The sequence below is a fragment of the Camelus bactrianus genome, chromosome 32, assembly GCF_048773025.1.
Source record: "Camelus bactrianus isolate YW-2024 breed Bactrian camel chromosome 32, ASM4877302v1, whole genome shotgun sequence".
NCBI lineage: Eukaryota > Metazoa > Chordata > Mammalia > Artiodactyla > Camelidae > Camelus > Camelus bactrianus.
The window spans coordinates 13,961,171-13,977,494 of NC_133570.1; the positions used below are offsets into that span (position 1 = coordinate 13,961,171).

The 16,324-nt window shown below is 56.5% G+C and overlaps 1 protein-coding gene across 5 annotated transcripts in view; it reads left to right on the plus strand.

Annotated features, from left to right (window-relative positions):
- The window catches only part of RBM19 (RNA binding motif protein 19), a 131,613-nt gene that overhangs the window by 81,275 nt on the left and 34,014 nt on the right, over positions 1-16,324 (plus strand). For all 5 annotated transcript variants that reach the window (XM_045523059.2, XM_045523057.2, XM_010963626.3 and 2 more), the window contains exon 23: positions 7,480-7,600. In XM_045523059.2, coding sequence (XP_045379015.2) covers positions 7,480-7,600 — 121 coding nt within the window. The remainder of the gene's footprint in view (positions 1-7,479; positions 7,601-16,324) is intronic.

The window sequence follows — 16,324 nt, forward strand, 5'->3', positions numbered from 1 at the left end:
TCCCGGCCCCAGAGGGGGACCAGGCATTCCTTTAGTGGGCTCTGCAGCCACACGCCGCCTCCTTCCAGCTCTCCCAAGCCTTAGAGGCGGCGGCAGCTCTCCACCTGGGCAGGTGACCTGGGATTCCCATCCAGGTGTGCCCGTGCTCGTTGGCCAAGAGGCCACCAATAGCCATTGGGATTCCATTTAGAAGCTACCACTTCCTCTCCCTTTTCCTAGACCTGCTGGTCACAGAGGAAGATGAGGAAGAAGGCAGAGAGCAGCCTCCCGGCCCGGAAACCAGAACACTCGTTTTTTCTCATGCGTGCGCCTTTAATTCCTCCCTTCCCCGAGCCTACCAAGCCTTTGTACTTTTGCAGTTGCAGCTGTTTTTATTTGCCGCCGCTGCTGTTGTTTTAAAAGGTCTATTTTCACATGGAATGTTATCCAATTAGCAGAGCAATGTGTTGGCTTAAATAAACACTTGGGGGGAGCCGGCAGTAGGGAGACGTGATGGCGGCTGGCGTTGGCAGGCAGAGCTGTTCTCACTGTGGTAAACAACCACGGCTTTAATTGTAGGGTCGCACCAGTTAATGTCTCCTCTCTCACTTCTCACGGTTGCACGCTGCCAGGGGAGGGGGCAGAGGGAGGGATGTAGACACAGGGCCCCGGCCCACCCCGGTTGGGATGATGCTGAGGGTTTTGTAAGGGGTCCCATCAGGCCTCTCTGCATCCGTTGTCGAGAGAAGACCGGTGGTGGGAAGAGGTGACGATGAGCGAGGCAGGCAAAGCTCCTTGAGGCAAGGGCCAGCCACCTCCTGGCTTGGCGCCGGGGCCGCAGGCAGCGATCGCCAGCAGATTAGCAGCAGGGTGTGCTCAGCACACACAGTCGCGAAACTGAATGCGAGGAGGGTGTGGAGTGCAGCCCCCGCAGGGGGCCCATGGGGGTGCAGCCAGAGTCTGAAGGGCACCCGCGGGGTGTGTCATCCTGGCAGCCATCTCCAGACAGACAGGGCCGCACGTGGTTAGCAGCATGGCCTGTGGAGTCAGAGTGGCCTCTCTCCACCTGTGCGAACGTGGACAAGGGGCGTCACATCCCCGAAGCCGGAAATAATAGCGCTGCCGCTTGAGGTAACTGAAGATTAAGTGGAGTGATGCTTGCCGAGCGCTTCATGCAGCCCAAGGCCCAGGGCGCCAAAGCAGCGCAGGCGGCTGAGTGTCCTGGGCCCCCGCGGCTCGGAGGCCCTGCTGTTAGACACTTCGGTATCTGTGCCTTTTGTCTCCTGGAGTGTTAACTTCAAGGCCACGGCCATTACCAGGTCCCGCCGCCTCGTGACCTCGTCACTTCAGACCCTTGGCTACTTGGGATCGGCCCTCTTTGCTGAATGGCTCTTTTGTCTCTCTCCAGGGTCAGAGGCGGGGTGTCACTTTCCTGTCCCCTAATTGAGTCCCCTAATTTTGGCTCGCAGTGGGTCCTCGGGGGATATTGAGTTGAATTGAGCTGAGCTGAGTGGAGGGAGGGAGGGAGGGAAGAGACATCTATTCACGTGAGAAATTTTAGACAGGACAGCCTGGAAAATGAGTCCCTGAGTGTTTCTGTTAGAAACTTGCCCTCAGCTCCAGGGTGTCACAGCTTGGTGTGGACCAGAGTGCCCACAGTCAGAGTCACCAATGCAAAGGGCCCCACTTAGCCCAGGAACCAGCTCCTTCCCTGTGGAGGCCAAAAGTTGCAAGGTTTGCCAGGAGCTCTTTTACAGGACCCCGGGAGTGTTGGCATAGGGACAGAAATGATCTGTCCCTCAGAGCACAGGACATTGTCCATGTGGAGACGATGTGAAACATCCCAGGGCAGCAGACCTTCCCTCCCAGAAGTCACAGGCCCTCGGCAGAGAGGAGCCAAGCCCCCAGCAGTCCCAGCAGGGCCGGTGCTCCCATTCCCTTGGCTTGGCCGCCGTGCTTCTGAGCTCACGTGGTCATTCTTGGCCAGCGTAGGCCATGCCTCGTCCAGGCATCGGGGGCACAGATGGTTTGGGACAGGTTGGCATCGTCTGTGTTCAGGTGGATTGGGCATCTGCTGAGAGATACTGCCCTCCCACTCAGCAGGAGACAGAGCAGAGGGGCCGAGAGGGTGCCCTGGGCTTCTCAAGGTAGGAGCCCCGGCCCCAGCCATGGCCCCTGGGAGAGGAGTCCTGCCAAGGGCATCGAACGGGCTTTTGTTGCCAAGAGGCAGAAGCCTGTCTCCAGGGAGAGCCGTGGAAAGGTCGGGCCCGGTGCTGAGCTGGCGGCCTTCCAGGGCCTTCCCTGTCCTGGAAAGATGGCTGCCAGGCCTAGTCACAGTCTCGCCGGGGCTGGAGGCCAGGGCTCCCGGTGCCGGCAGTTGGTGGCTTAGGTCAGAGGAGCTGAAAGAGGTGTGGTTCCAGGACAGCCGAGGCAGAGAACCGGGTGAGGGGCGGCTCTGCACTCCGGCTGGGCCTGCTCAGAGCAGTCTTCGTCGGGCCTCAGATCGTCTGAGCAGGGCCGAGGCCTGAGACCTGCTGTCTGAAGGGGGCAGGCCATCTGTCCCGGGTCAAGGCAGGGGGACTTCAGGCGGCCATCTGGGTCAGCAAACAGACCTCACCCCCAGATGGTTCAAGTGAAGAGATTTATGGAGGGGTAAGAAGGGCTCAGGGACTCGCCAGGGACAGGTGAGAGCCCTCGCGGTCAAGAAGGGGCCACCAGCAGGAGCTGTGGTCCTGGAGGGAGGAAGCAAGGGAACAGGCACCTTGACCTCTCTGCCCTCTCCCTCCAGCCTCCCATTTGCTTATCCTAAATAGGACCCAGGGCCAGAGAGCCTTGGTTATGCCGTCCAGGGAAGTCTGCTCTGAAAGCACAGAGTGGGTTGAGGGGGGTTCGGGGGTTGGGGGAGCAAGAAGAACCAGCCCAGGCCCATCAGATGATGACAGGAAGTGGCTCCAAAGAGCGAGATGGGGGCAGGGGGTGTCTTGTCTCCTATGGCATCCTCCTCCTCACCAAACCAGTGCCCCCTTAGAGTTCCATCCTGGACCTCAAGGCTTCAGCAGTGACCCAGCTGGGCGATTGGGTGTTCTGCCGAGTCCTCGTGGCATGGTTACTGTTCCTGTCTGGTCTTGTCCTGATCAAAGGCAAAGCATCCCACTTGTACGGACAGGACAGTCGTGGGCGAGACGTGCTCCTTTCTCTGCTGCCTTCAGGGTCTGCATCGCAGGGGTTGGAGGGGCCGGGGCAGGACATCTCCAGCCAGGACCTCCCAGTCTGGAGTGGTATTTTCAAGACCCTAGTGAGGGAGACTCCGCGGTCTGCTCTGTGGAGATTTACTGAGCACACTCTGTGCCGAGGATAGACAGGATGGAGGCCTCTCTACAAGATTCAAGGTCAAGCCAGGGAGCCCAGCGTACAAGCAGGTGTTAACGGGACAGGCGATCTAAGGAGGCTGGGGGTGCAGGGCACAGGGAGGGCGCCGGGCTGCAGTCTGTGCAAGGAGAGCAGGGGCCGCTGGCAAGTAGGCTGTGATGAGGGAGCCGTTCTGAGACTGGGCGGGGTGGGGGAATGTTATGAAGGCCTTGAGATGAAAAATGTAGAGGCTGATAGGAAAAGTAGGAAGGAAGTTGACCTCCATGCAAACCATAGCCTCAGTTTTCCTTTCCTTAAAATGGAAGAATAATGTCTCCTCTCGTGAGTAGTTTGCGGTCGTATGTTTAGAGTGGAACCCTGAAGATCTATAATCCGTGATGAGAAACACGGGAGGGAAACAGGCAACAAGCAGGATTTGGCGAGAAACAGAGGGCGGGGAATGTGTGACTTTCCACTTCCTCTGTCGGGTCTCCCAGCGCTGCGCTGAACCCCGGGTGTCCAGAGATGACCAAGGCCCGAGGGCACGCCATGCCTGGGGCTGAGGTTTGGGAAATTCCTCTCTGGGGAGCAGGCGGTGTGGGTTTCAGTGGAGTCAGGTGTAGGCACGGAGACCAGGGAGGAAGCTGCTGGCGGACCTCAGGCCAGAGAGGCGCCCCTCGGCTGTGTCAGGAACCTTCTGCGCCCTCAGCAGCTTCTCCTGCACTGGCCCGAGAGCCCCCCGAGGCCCGGGGCTGTGTCTCCTCCTCACCCACCCCCTGCCCTCTCCGGGTGTCTCAGATCTAACAGGCTCCCCCAGGCTCTTTTAATGAAACACAATTATTCAGAATTACCCAAGGCCAATTTTAGCCCCAAATCACTGTGCTCACTGCCGGCGACAGTTTGAGGCCACCACATTCCAGCCACCGAGGCAGCGGGGCTCGGAACGCAGCCTGGTTCCGTATTAACCTGAGGGCACTAGAACCAGGAAGGGTAATTCTGCTATTTTTGGAGATTCACATTCTGTGCTCTAACTTCAAATACAAAAGAGCTTTTTTTGTACCCTGCTTACCGCTGTTCCTGCTCTTCAGTGTGATGATGGGAAGTCCAGGGCGTACATCATTGTCATCATCGTAACAACAGCAGCCACCCTTCAGTGAGAATTACCATGTGCCAGGCAGCATGGCAAGTGTTAGACTTAATAGTTCATTGAATCCACTCACCCATTCTTCATTGCCCCCTCTCATTTTACACATGAAGCCTCTGAGGCTCAGAGAGGTTAAGCAGCTTACCCAAGGTCACACAGCTTATAAATGATGAAGCAGGGATTTGAACCATAGTAGCCAGGGTCCAGAGCACCCAGTCTTAACGACTATGCCACCTCAGCTCTTAGAGTGAAAAGCCCTCCCAAAGAGAAGGAGATGAGAATTTGCAAGGGATGGTGTCAGAGGGAGGCCGGAGAGGGGATTTTTATCAGCTCCTCCAATGACCAGAGGCCTCTCCAGGCTTTGTGCGGCACAGGAGTAGAGAGTGCGTTTCCCAGGGTAAGAAACATACACAGATCTGACGGCTGGAGTCAGAGAGAGAGGCTGGGGGTAGAGACATCTCGCCTGGGCCCACCTCCCAGACTGTTACTCCCTTCTCCTGACTTTGACTTAGCTCTACCAGATGCATCCTCTTGGCCGCCCCCACCCGACCGTGTCCCCGGGCCTGCCGCTCCTCAGGGACCCTGGCACCAGGATGGAGTACCCGCCACACCAGACTCCCGACCAATTTCTCTCCACCATCTTAAAACCCCAGCTCCCCCAATCAGGCTGTTTCTCTGTGTTGCCAGCTGAGAACGCGTGTGTTTTAAAGCTCTGAATGGGCCATTTAGGCTCGGAGTCCAGATGCATTTTTATATCCGCATAGAAAAAAAATGCAGAGGCTCTGCTGGCAGTCAGAAAGAGTTTTTTAAATTAACGTTTAAAAAAAAGGAGAAAGAAAAAGTTTCCTGCACCTGGCCCTTCTTGGAAAAGCACAGAGAAGAACAAAAGCATTTCTTTAATTTTGGCCACATGTCTAATTTTTAAAACATGCCTGTCCCACCCACTGCACACTGGTGCTTTTCAGATTCAATTGTCTATCAAATATCTACTGTGTGCCACCCTCGGGGGTCATTGTGCGGAAGTCCTGTGATTCGTCCCATTTTACAGGTGAGGAAACTGAGGCTCAGAGCAGGGCAGTTGGATTACCCAAGGTCACTGTTATCTCCCTAGGCTGCTGTGAGAGACTGGGTGGCTTAAAACAACAGAAACGTATCCTCTTATAGTTCTAGAGGCCAGAAGTCCATGATCAAGGTATCCGCAGTGTTGGTTCCTTCTCAGGGGAAATTCATTCCATGCCTGTCTCCTGGCTTCTGGTGATAGCCAGCACTCCTTGCCATGTAGGTATCACTCCAGCCTCTGCCTCCGTCCTCATGTGTGTTCACCCTGTGTCTCTGTGTCCTCACGTGGCCATCTCTTGTAAGGACACCAGTCACACTGGGGCAGAGGCCTGCCCTGCTCCCGCATGTCCTCATCTTAACTGCATCTGCAAAGGCCCTGTTTGCAAATGAGGTCACAGCCTGAGGTGCCGGGGGTTAAGATTTTAACATATTTTCTTTGGGGGGATCCAGTCCCACCCCTAATAGTCACAATGCAGATGAGGCCAGAGGGAGATCAGTTCCAGTCCACAACCTTCCTGGTTATGCGCTGCCTCCTTGCAGCATCAAAGAAACAAGAAGGGCAAACCCCACGGCGCCTCATCTTGTACCAGATGGCGCTGCCTGCAACCTAAAAGTAGAGAACAAGGCACCACCAGCACCCTCTGAGGCTCCCCGGTGCTGACAGTGCTTGGAGCCCACCCTCCTCAAACCAAGCCAACCTGAGGCCTCTCTGGTGAGAGAAATTGCAGATAAGTCTGTGGTAGCAATGCCACCACCAGGAAAACTAGCATCTCTCGAGTGCTGACCGTGTGCCCCAGACTGTTCTGGGCACTTTGCACTGTCATCTTCTCTAGAACTGTAGAGTACCATTAACGCTCCCATTTTACAGACAAGGAAACTGAGGCTGAGGAGGTTCATTTACTTGCCCAAGGTCTTGAAGCTAGGAAGTACAGGACCCACCCTGCCCAGGCAGGGTGGCCTCAGAGGCCAAGCTTCTGGCCACCAAGCATGGTGGCCTCTGTGTGCCTCAGGGGTGTTTTGGGAAGAACCCCAGCACAGGGCCATTTAGCTCGAGACCTGTGATGTTTAAGGCGGAACTCGCCAGTGCCATGTGATTCCATTTCAATGAAATATCCAGGATAGGCAAATCCTTAGGGACAGAAAGTAGACCAGTGCTTGCTGGGGGCTGGGGGAGAAGGGGACAGGGAGTGTCTGCTGATGAGTACGGAATTTCTTTTCAAGTGATGATGCTGAAAATGTTCTAAAATTGATATAGTGATGGTCGCACAACTCCGTGAATAGACTGAAAGCCATTGGATTGTATGCTGCAGATGGGTGATTTGTGTGATATGTGAATTATATCTCAGTAAAGCTGTTATAAAACAAAAATTAAAAAGGGAAGGAGGCAGAGTGCAGAAGGAGGTCGGGAACAGCAAAAGTCTAGAGGGAAGAGTGCTTGTGGGCCCCAGGCTGCTGAGCTGGGGTGGGAGAGGGGCGCAGCTGCGGGCGGCTCGGCGGAGGGCAGCAGAGAGAGATGAGGGACAGAATCCCGAGGGCGGGTGGCGGACAGTGCCATCCAGTGCAAGTGTGGGGCCCACGTGGTTGTCATCAGGGGCTGGACAGGCTCGGCTTTCTCAGAGGCGCTGTCTCTGACAGCCAGGCAGGAGGCCAGCCTGCTAACGGGGTCGCCGTCCCCAGGTGGGACGTGACGTGGGAGGGAAGCTGGCCGCCTGGCCCAGGCACCAATTACAGGCCCAGACGGTGGATGTATTGACCGCACAGCCACTTACAGCTCTGTCCCTGGGCACGTAACCCACTAATTGACTAGAAGTGCCCAACAGCTCCGCACACCCTCGCCAGAGAGCCTGTGTCACAGGCCCGGAGCTGGCCTTCAGGTGTGTGGTGCGGGCCAGAGCACAGGTGGGGTGTCTGCGGATGGGTCTTCGCTGATGTGCTGTGTTTCGTTACAGAGAGCCTTCAACGCCCTGTGTCACAGCACCCACTTGTATGGCCGGAGGCTGGTCCTGGAGTGGGCTGACTCCGAGGTGACTCTGCAGGCCCTGCGGCGGAAGACAGCTGAGCACTTTCACGGTAAGAGCCGCGGGGCGGGGCTCCCAGGAGAACTGCCCTCCCACTGACGGGCTGCGGAGGGCAGGTGCCCAGTCTTCCCTCCATCTCTCCACATCTCTGTGCCGGGGAGGGGCTCACCTGCGATGGCACCAGTGGCCTCCATGCCCTTTTTGGCTTCCCGGTCGAATCAGGTCATTCAGAGGTCTAGCAGGAAGTCAGGGAGAGGAGGAGCCTGGGGTCAGGGTGGTCATCCCCACTGCTGCCTCCCTTCCTGCCATGTTGCTGCCAGCTGGCTGATGCTACCATCAAAGGCCACAGCTCACATCCAGTGGCCTTCTCCACCCAGGGCTCTCTGTCCGGGGTCTGGTGGCCGACCCAGGGGCCATTCATCCCAGTTTCCTTTCACCTGCTACCCCTTTACTAGACCCTCCTCAGTTACCCAGCTTGAGTGCCATCCACTTGCCCTGATGGCCACAGGACCTACTCCACCTCTCACACACCCTGGTGGTGTCACATGGCCTTACTGACTATTCAGTCCATCCCCAGAAAACACTGAGTGAGCACCTGCTGTCCCCCAGCACAAGAGCTGCAGCAGTGACCTCGTGGGGCTCCAGGTCCAGGTGGAAGAGGCTGGGCAGGTGGCTTGAGTATGCGGTCCAGAAGGGCCACCCTGCAGAGGTGACATTTGTGTCCACAAAAGGGCTGCCCAAGGTTGGTGTGAGCAGGAAACAGGGAAGCCAGCGTGGCTGGAGCAGGTGAAGTCGGAGAGAGCAGCAGGGGGCACTCGCATGGGTCTTGCCTTCTCCAGCAGGTTGTCAGAGGGTCAGGGAGGAGGGGATGAGAGAAAGCCCGAGAAGTGGGCCACCCTGGGCACGGGGGAGGCATGGCCAGTGCCCCTTACTGCCCTGGTGCTCCCCTCCACCTTCGGGGATGTTTGAACTCCAGTCCCAGCTCTGTCCCTCTCCCACGCATCTCAGAGGTGCTCTCACTGTGGTCCAGGCCAGGCAGTAAGAGGGGCAGCTGCTGATCCCCTCACATTTGAGGCCCATTGGCCTAGTGATGGGAGCCCCGCAAGCAGCCCCGCCTGGCTGGGAGTGCATCCCTCCCTCCCACCTGCCTGGAAAGCCGGGCTTTGTGAAGCGGCTTGACTGTCCCACCTGCAGCGTCGCCCACGGTGCTGTGAGGTCACAGGTGGCCTCTGCCTTCCCCACCCCAGGGAGTCCCCATCCGCCAGGCCGTCTGGGAGTTGTCTGTGCGGAGCCTGCCCTTGCCCCACTCATCTGTGTGGAGAACCAGGACTTTTTACGGTCCCCGCCAGGGACACTCGGCTTCCTAAATCAGGCAGCAACTTAGGGCACCTCCTTAGGGAGCCATGAGTTTTCCAGGCGGGTCTCACTGGTCTTGCTCGGGGCCAGCAAGCAGGGCTTCTCGGCAGTGTGTCAGCCACGCCAGTGTGCATCCCCACAAGTGTGCTCAGAACTGCAGAGACAAGATGGAAGTCCTAGGACTATAGCTCAGCCTGCTGAACCCTTCAGAATACACCCCCTTGCCCACCCCAGTGGTCTTTCTGGCCTGTCCTTCCCCACCACGCCGCCCGCAGAGTTCACTGTCCCCACACGCCAGGCAGGACTCTGTTCTCACGTACACTGTTCTCTCTGCTCAGAATGCCTTGCCCCTCAGTTTTTTCTACAACCTGGCAAGGGCCTATCTGGCCTTTAAGGCTCAGCTTAAAGGACACCTCCTCCACGAAGCCCTCCTTTTCTGCACTCCACCCCAGGATCAGTAATGGCTCCATCCTGTGCTCTCCTGCCTCCGTTCCTGTACCTCCTTGCCATGTCGTCACGTGTTTCTTTACAGTTCTCCTCACTGGACTGCTGCCTCCCCCCGGGGCGGAGACCATGCCCTTATGCTCACCTCTGTCACTGATCAGTTCCTCTCTGGGCCCCGCGGTGTCCGTCACAAGCCCAGCCCTCAGGCTGGGGTATGTATGAGCGAAGGCAAAGGAGGGACCAGAGAAATCAGGGCTGAGTACAGCGCACAGCTCAATAAGTCCCGCAAGCCTGGCATGCAGGAGGGGAGCCTCTCCTTATCGACAGCCATTGACAGGCCCAAATGCACCCATCGGCAAATGTTTGTGTAAGGGACTCTCCCGTGTCCCCACCACCCAGCCCCGGGGCCGGGGGCGGGGGAGGGAGCGCCAGCTCAGCAGTTCTGCCCTGCCTTGGAGAGAAGCCCCCTTCAATAAATTGAGCTCCAAAGACAACATTATTGCCTCACCCCAGTGGGAAGATGTGGCCAGAAGCGTTTCTGTGCGATTGGCTGTCTCCACGTATCCGCTGCAGGCCGAGGCCCAGACGGGGCAGGTAGAATAGTAACAGCAGGAGAGGCGGCAGTTTACTTGTCCACCTTTTCCCCTGAATCTCCGCCTGAGGTAGGCATGCTTAGCCCCGTTTTATGGATGAGAGAACTGAGACCAGCTGAGCTTTGAAGGGGACTCGGGACAGGTGCTGTTTATTAAGGATGTGCCCTGTGCTGGGCCATCCTCTGTATGTGACACGCATTGCCTCTCTCACCCGCACAGCAGCCCTAGCCACTGTAGGCACTGCTGTCCCCATTTCACAGACAGAGAAACTGAGGCACTGGGAGGTTCAGCCGGAGAGTACAGAGCTGAGATTGGAACTCTAGGCCAACTCCAGAGCACATCACCACACCCCCATGCACAGCCAGTCCTCTTTGAAGGCCCTATGCGTGCGTGTGACTTTGTCCCCATTTACAGATGAGGAAACCAAGGCACAGAGGTGAGAAAAGCCCCTCGCCCCAAGGCCAGCACTGAGTGTCAGAGCCAGGCCGTGTGCTTCCTCTCCTTTTGAGTTCCTCTGAAGGGCTGTTGCCCTCCCAGGTTCTGGAAGGTGAGCCTTAAGAGACCCTCCGCAGCACCAGGGTGGATGTCAGGGTCCCAGCAGGGAACAGACTTCACCCCAAGGGTTCGCAGGCAGAGCCTGCCACACAAAGGTGAGCAGCAGTGAGGAGGTGGGGGGGCATGGGGAGGAAGTGACGTCCCTGCGGTCCCGTGAGAGCAGGAGCCTCGGAGACCGCCACCTGGTCCCCGAGTGTGGAGGGACGTGGCCAGTGCCTCCTTCCCATGTCTGCAGGATGCTACGGGAGAGCAGGAGGGTAGACCAGTTGGCTAGAACAGGTGCTCTGGAAAAGTCAGCCCTCTCACCCACCCACCCCATTGTCTGCTTGATCTCTCTGCAAACGGGGTACCCACAGCAGCCCTGAATATTCAGAATAGGGCTGCTGGCCTCCTGCCCTCCCCTCCAACCCCACCGTGCTCCTTCCCTGTGGCGAAAAATATCCAGCTCGTTTGTGTTGAAATCCGCATTGTTCAGAGCTGCCAGGGCCCTGGCAGACTGAGGGCAAGTGGGATCCATGCCCAGTTCCTCCCAACCCCTCCGGCCCTGATCTGTGCCAGGAAGGCACTCAGATCTCAGTTGGAGGCCCCGAGCCCCATTTGCCCAACCTGAGCACTGAGGCCACGACAGAGGCTCCCTGTGGAAGGTGGGCCTTGGAATGAAAGGCAGGCATCTTAACCATTCAGCCGGGCCTGGCAGGAAACTTGCTGGTGACACTGTGGCCTTTGAGCTGCCCTCGGCAACAGTGGGAGGTGGCCAGAGTGATAAAGAGGTGTTTTGGCCCAGCTGTGGCCGGTGCAATCAGCATGAGTTACCCCGCGTGACCCTACGTCTGGGGCTCAGCTCCTCCCACAGACCAGCTACTGACCTGGGAGGCCGTGGGGACGGAGTGCTGGTGGGTCGAGAGCGCCCCCCTCCCCCCGCCGCCCTGTGACCAGGCGTCCTCTCTCCTCCCTCGGTCCCTGACAAGCCTAGGTCAAGGTGGACAGCTTGATACGCAGTTCAGGCCAGATAATACTAATGACCATTATTATTATTCTGACAACCTTCATCTGTTAAGCCTTACTCCCTGCCAGGTCCTATCTGTGAGCTTTCACGGGGATTAATCCTGTGGAATCCTGAGAGGTAAATCCTCTTATTACCCTCAGTTTCACAGACAAGGAAACTGAGGAATACAGAGGGCAGACCACTTGCCCGGGGCGCCCAGCTCCTAGTGGCCGAGTCACGAGTCAGACCTGGGCTATTAGCCATCTTGCTGGCTTCGTATCCACAGGTGTGGACCGCTGCCCCTTGCGTTTCACCCCAGTATGTGTCCCCATGTCCGTTCTGTGACCTCAGGTGAGTCACTCGGCCTCATCTTTGTCATGTGTACAGTGGGATTAGGGTGCCTACCTCATAGGGAATTGGGGGGCTTACAGGAGATGGTGCCTCTAAAGCTCCGGGTGTTTAGTGAGGAGGCAGCAAGCATTACTTATCCTTCCCTCCCCTGCAAGGCGCTAATGCATCTTCCTTCTCGGGCTTGCCAAGAACACTCCCCGTTTTCCTTGCATTGCAGTCGAGCCAGGCCAAGGGAGGTTGCTCTCTGGGCAGAGGAATGAGATGTAAAGGAGAATCCTGGTTTTTATAAGCCTGGACAGAAGTCACGTGTTGTGGGGGGGAGGCGGGGATGTATGAGAATGAACATGCCCGTCTCCTAGGCAGAGCTCAGGACGGTGTGTTTGCATTCGACTCTAGATGCCACCTGGTCCCCACGCCTGGAGAATGGTCGGTGCTTGTTAGTACACAGTAGCGACGAGGAGGAGCAGGCGGCAGGCGAGGGCTGTTAAAACAGCGTTCGTGATGTCTTCCCTTCCGACACAGTTGTGGGAACTAAACAAACTCAGCACCTGGTCTGGACCTCAGTGCTTATCCAGGCTCCCCAATTAGCAGCCACAAAAGCTTCTTTCAAACTCCCCTCACCCTCTCCCCAAGGGTAAGCCTTCTGATTTCATCCACTGTCCCTGTGTCATGGCAGGGCATCAGACATTCCCTTGCAAGCTGATGTTTATGAAATACCCATCCAGTTGAATAGCCAAGAGCGGGTCTTTGAAAGTCATTCGAAAAGTTGTCCCATGGAGGCAAAGACCTTGACCCCCGACAGCGGTGATGTGATGAGGGAAGCGCAAGATGGCCCTCTTCCTCAGAACTGCCCTCCCCTCTCCCCTGTCCTCTTCCTGCCTCCCCTCCCGGCCCAGAATCAGCCTTCTCAGCTGCAACTCGGCAGCTCCCCCCACCCCCGGCAGGTGAAGTGCTATTCTTCGATGCCTTGCATGTGGGAGGGTGAACAGAGACAGCACGGAGGGAAGAAAGAGGAAAGTCGGCCACTGGCTGCGTCCTTTTCTTCCCGAATGTGTTACAAACCAGCAGGGTCGCGGCATCGAGAAGCTTTCAGGGCTCTGGCAGCCGCGGTACCTAAGAGCGCCGCCGACAGAATATAATGGTACGGAACCTGTCCGCCCGCAGAACCCTCTGTTTTCGAGCGCGCACATCCAGGGAGGCCGGGGCAAACAGGCTTTTATTTGGCCGGGAGCGCTGCTCTGCCTCCCGGCGTTGTCTTATTCCAGCTGGGAGGACTGATGGGCTGTGGTTAGCGGTTGCACCTTTCACCTCCGGAGCTGGGAGCGCAGACATGACCGGCATGGCAAGTGCCTGGCAGTGGCGCCGTCCCCCGCCCGCCCGCCCGGCTGAGCCTGGCCAACCTGGGATGTGAGATCTGGTACCTTCAGGCCCAGATGGGCACCCGTCCCGTTGGTCACTTGCCTCCAGCACAACAGTGCCCCCCCACCCTAGCCGGGCAGAAAGGAGCCTGACTCCTGGGGCCCTTGTCCCATCAGCCTGGCCCTCTGCTCCCCTCCCCTGTCGTTGACTTCAGGTCTCAGCCAGAGTGTCAGAGATTCGACTTTTCCCCCAGACACCTACTGTCCTCAGAGTTGCCTCGTCACACCTCCCCTCCATCGTCTCCCTGGCACTTTGTGTTCACGGGTGTGGTGGTTTAACCTCTCTACTCCCTGCAAGTCTTTATCCTCCGGGGAGCAAGGCCCTCTCTGCGTCCCCTGTCGTGACCCTGTATCTAGCACAGAGTAGGGACTCACTAACGATTGGTGGGGTGAATGAATGAACATAAATAAGAAGCGGATCGTCAGAAGGGCGCATTCTAATTGAGCATCTAATACGAAGCGGGCACTGCAAGCGCCACCTGAGTTCGTCTTGGTCCTCACCCCACAGGTAGGGAAACCAGGGCTCAGAAAAGCCAGGCAGTACGCTCCAAGCCCCACGGCTAGTTAGGCATGCAGCCACACCTGGAGCCCTGCTTGGTGTGCAGCCAGGTAGCCCTAACCTTGACCCCTGAAAGACCACTGGTCTGAAAAGAGGCAATCGTGTGACTTCTTATTAAAGATCAAATCAGGAAAAAAAAGAAAGAGGGGGAGAGAGCTTTGTCCACCTACTATGTGCAGGGGGCAATGCCAGGTGGTTTCGTATACTCAGTCTCATTTTAGCCTCGCAACCCCCTGGAGAGAGGTGCTGTTCCCAGTTTTCTGAGGTGCAAACTGAAACCCAGAGAGGTCTAGGGACTTGCCTGAAGGCATACAGCTTTGCACATACAGGACGGATTACCCTATTTCACCACTCCGTAGATCCCCAGCAGTTCCTAAATTCCAAATTGTGCCCCCCTTGATCAGATCTGGGCTCCTGGTCCAGGTAGGACCATCATTGCAAATTACAGCCAAATCCAGCCTGCAGTCTGTTTTTGTAAAGACAGGTTTTTGGGGGGAACACAGCCATGCATGTTTTTCTCATAGTGTCTCAAGCTGTGTTTTCCCACTGCAAGGGCAGAGTCCAGTAGTTGTGACAGAGACCTTAAGACCTGCAAAGCCCTAAGATATTTACTGTCTCCCCTTTTACAGGAAAAGTTTACAGCCCTTAGGGCTTGTGGAATGGCTGGCCCTCTTTTATCTAAAGCCACGGGTGGCTAATTCTTCCCGTATAACCCCCCCTTTCTCAGAGACTGTATGGTTTTAGAGGCATCATAACCATACCGTCATCCCCCCAGCTAGAGCCCTCTGCATAAGCATTCCAGCTTTTCCTGGAACGGAGACCCCATTGCTTTGCTTCCCACTTCATTCATTCATTGAGTCACTCAGTCCTTCATTGATCCCCCGCTTACCAAGCCTTACTCAGCCCTGAGGACAGAGCAGTGCACAAAAGAGAAGGCCCCTGCCCTCATGGAGCTGGCATTTGAGTGGAAGAGATAAATGATAAAAAAAAAAAGAAGAAGAAGAAGAAGTAAATAACAAGAAAGTGCTGATGATTGCGAGCCCTGCAGAAGAAATGAGAAAGAACACCATCTCCTCCTTGAGAAAGGCGAGGGGGAGGAGAGATTCCCAGTAGGGTGGTTGGGAAAAGTCTTCCCGCGGAGTCAGGACTTCTGTGTGATGGGAAGGAGCCAGCCAGCCCAACATTCCAGGCAGTGGGAGCCACAGGGGCAAAGGCCCGGGGGCAGAAGCATGCTCATAGCAGGCCATTGCAGCCAGAGAATAAATCCAGGGTGGCGACTGGTTGGAGACAAAGCTGGAGAGGCCAGCAGGGCTCCCTGGTGGGGCCTTGTGGGGCAGGGCAGGGAGCCTGGCTTTTATTCAAGGTACAGTGGGAGGTCTCTCGAAGATTTTTAAAGGGGAGGGTGCCATGGCCTGATTCATACTCATCCTCGTGGGGCGTGCATTGTAAATGGGCAGCAATGGAAGCAGGACCCACTACAGTTGTCCCCCCAAGCCAGGGCGGCGGTCTGAGCAGGGACAGAGACCAGAGAGGTGGAATTAGGCCGGTGGATTGAGCATATGGGGTAAAAGTAGAGCTAGCCAAACTTGCTTCTGGAAGGCAGGAGGGGAATTAAGGCCAATATGGAGATTTTTGCTCGGAGCCAACAGCCACTCAGAGGGCGGCGGTGCTGCGTAATGATGAGGCCTAGGCAGCTGGGAAGAGCAGGTAGGGAGTGGGGGTGATCTGGACACGTTGGGTTTGAGACACCTATTAGGACTCCCCGTGGGATGTCAAGCAGATAGATCTATGAGTTCGGAGCTCAGGGGCGAAGCCTGGGCTGAGATATAAATTTGGAAGTCATCAGCATACAGATGATATTTAAAGCCTACAACGGTTCCCCAAACCCTCCCCCCTTCCATAACTTAATCATTCATAGGACAGAACATTTTCAAAAGATCGGGGACCAGGAGAGCCTGTTATCCCTACGCCAGCCCTTGCAAATATGCCTCCTTGATCTTGGCCGTGAAAACATAATCATCGGGCTTTAAAAAATCACAGTCAAGAAAGTTCAAGCAAGTATGTGAAGTCACAGAATTTATTATTCAAAATATCCCTCTGCCTTGGGTCTTTCCAGCTACCCGGGGACAGGACATGCCTATAAGCCCTCCTGGCCTAGGTTTTTATTCCTCCATTTGGGTGCCTGTAGTTCCCTCCTTAAGGCTTTGCTGTAGCGGCCCTTCCTCCAGAGGTGTCAAAGTCTCCAGCAGGTGAGGGGGGACTGTCCCAGATTGTAGTAAAGGTGTGCCCGCCACCTCCTTGGAAGCGGGCTGCCGCCCCTGTCCAGGGTGCTGAATTTTGTTCTTTCTCCGGCTCCCAGCCGTGTTGGTGGGCAGCACCAGGAGAGAGACTGAAATTGGAACGGAGACCTACTGTTTCTCACACACACCCCAGCTGGTGGAAGCAGAACTGGAGAGAATAAAAATCAAGAAGCAGAAATTGTCTTGGTCAAGGTGGCTCCTAGGTGGCAGCTGCT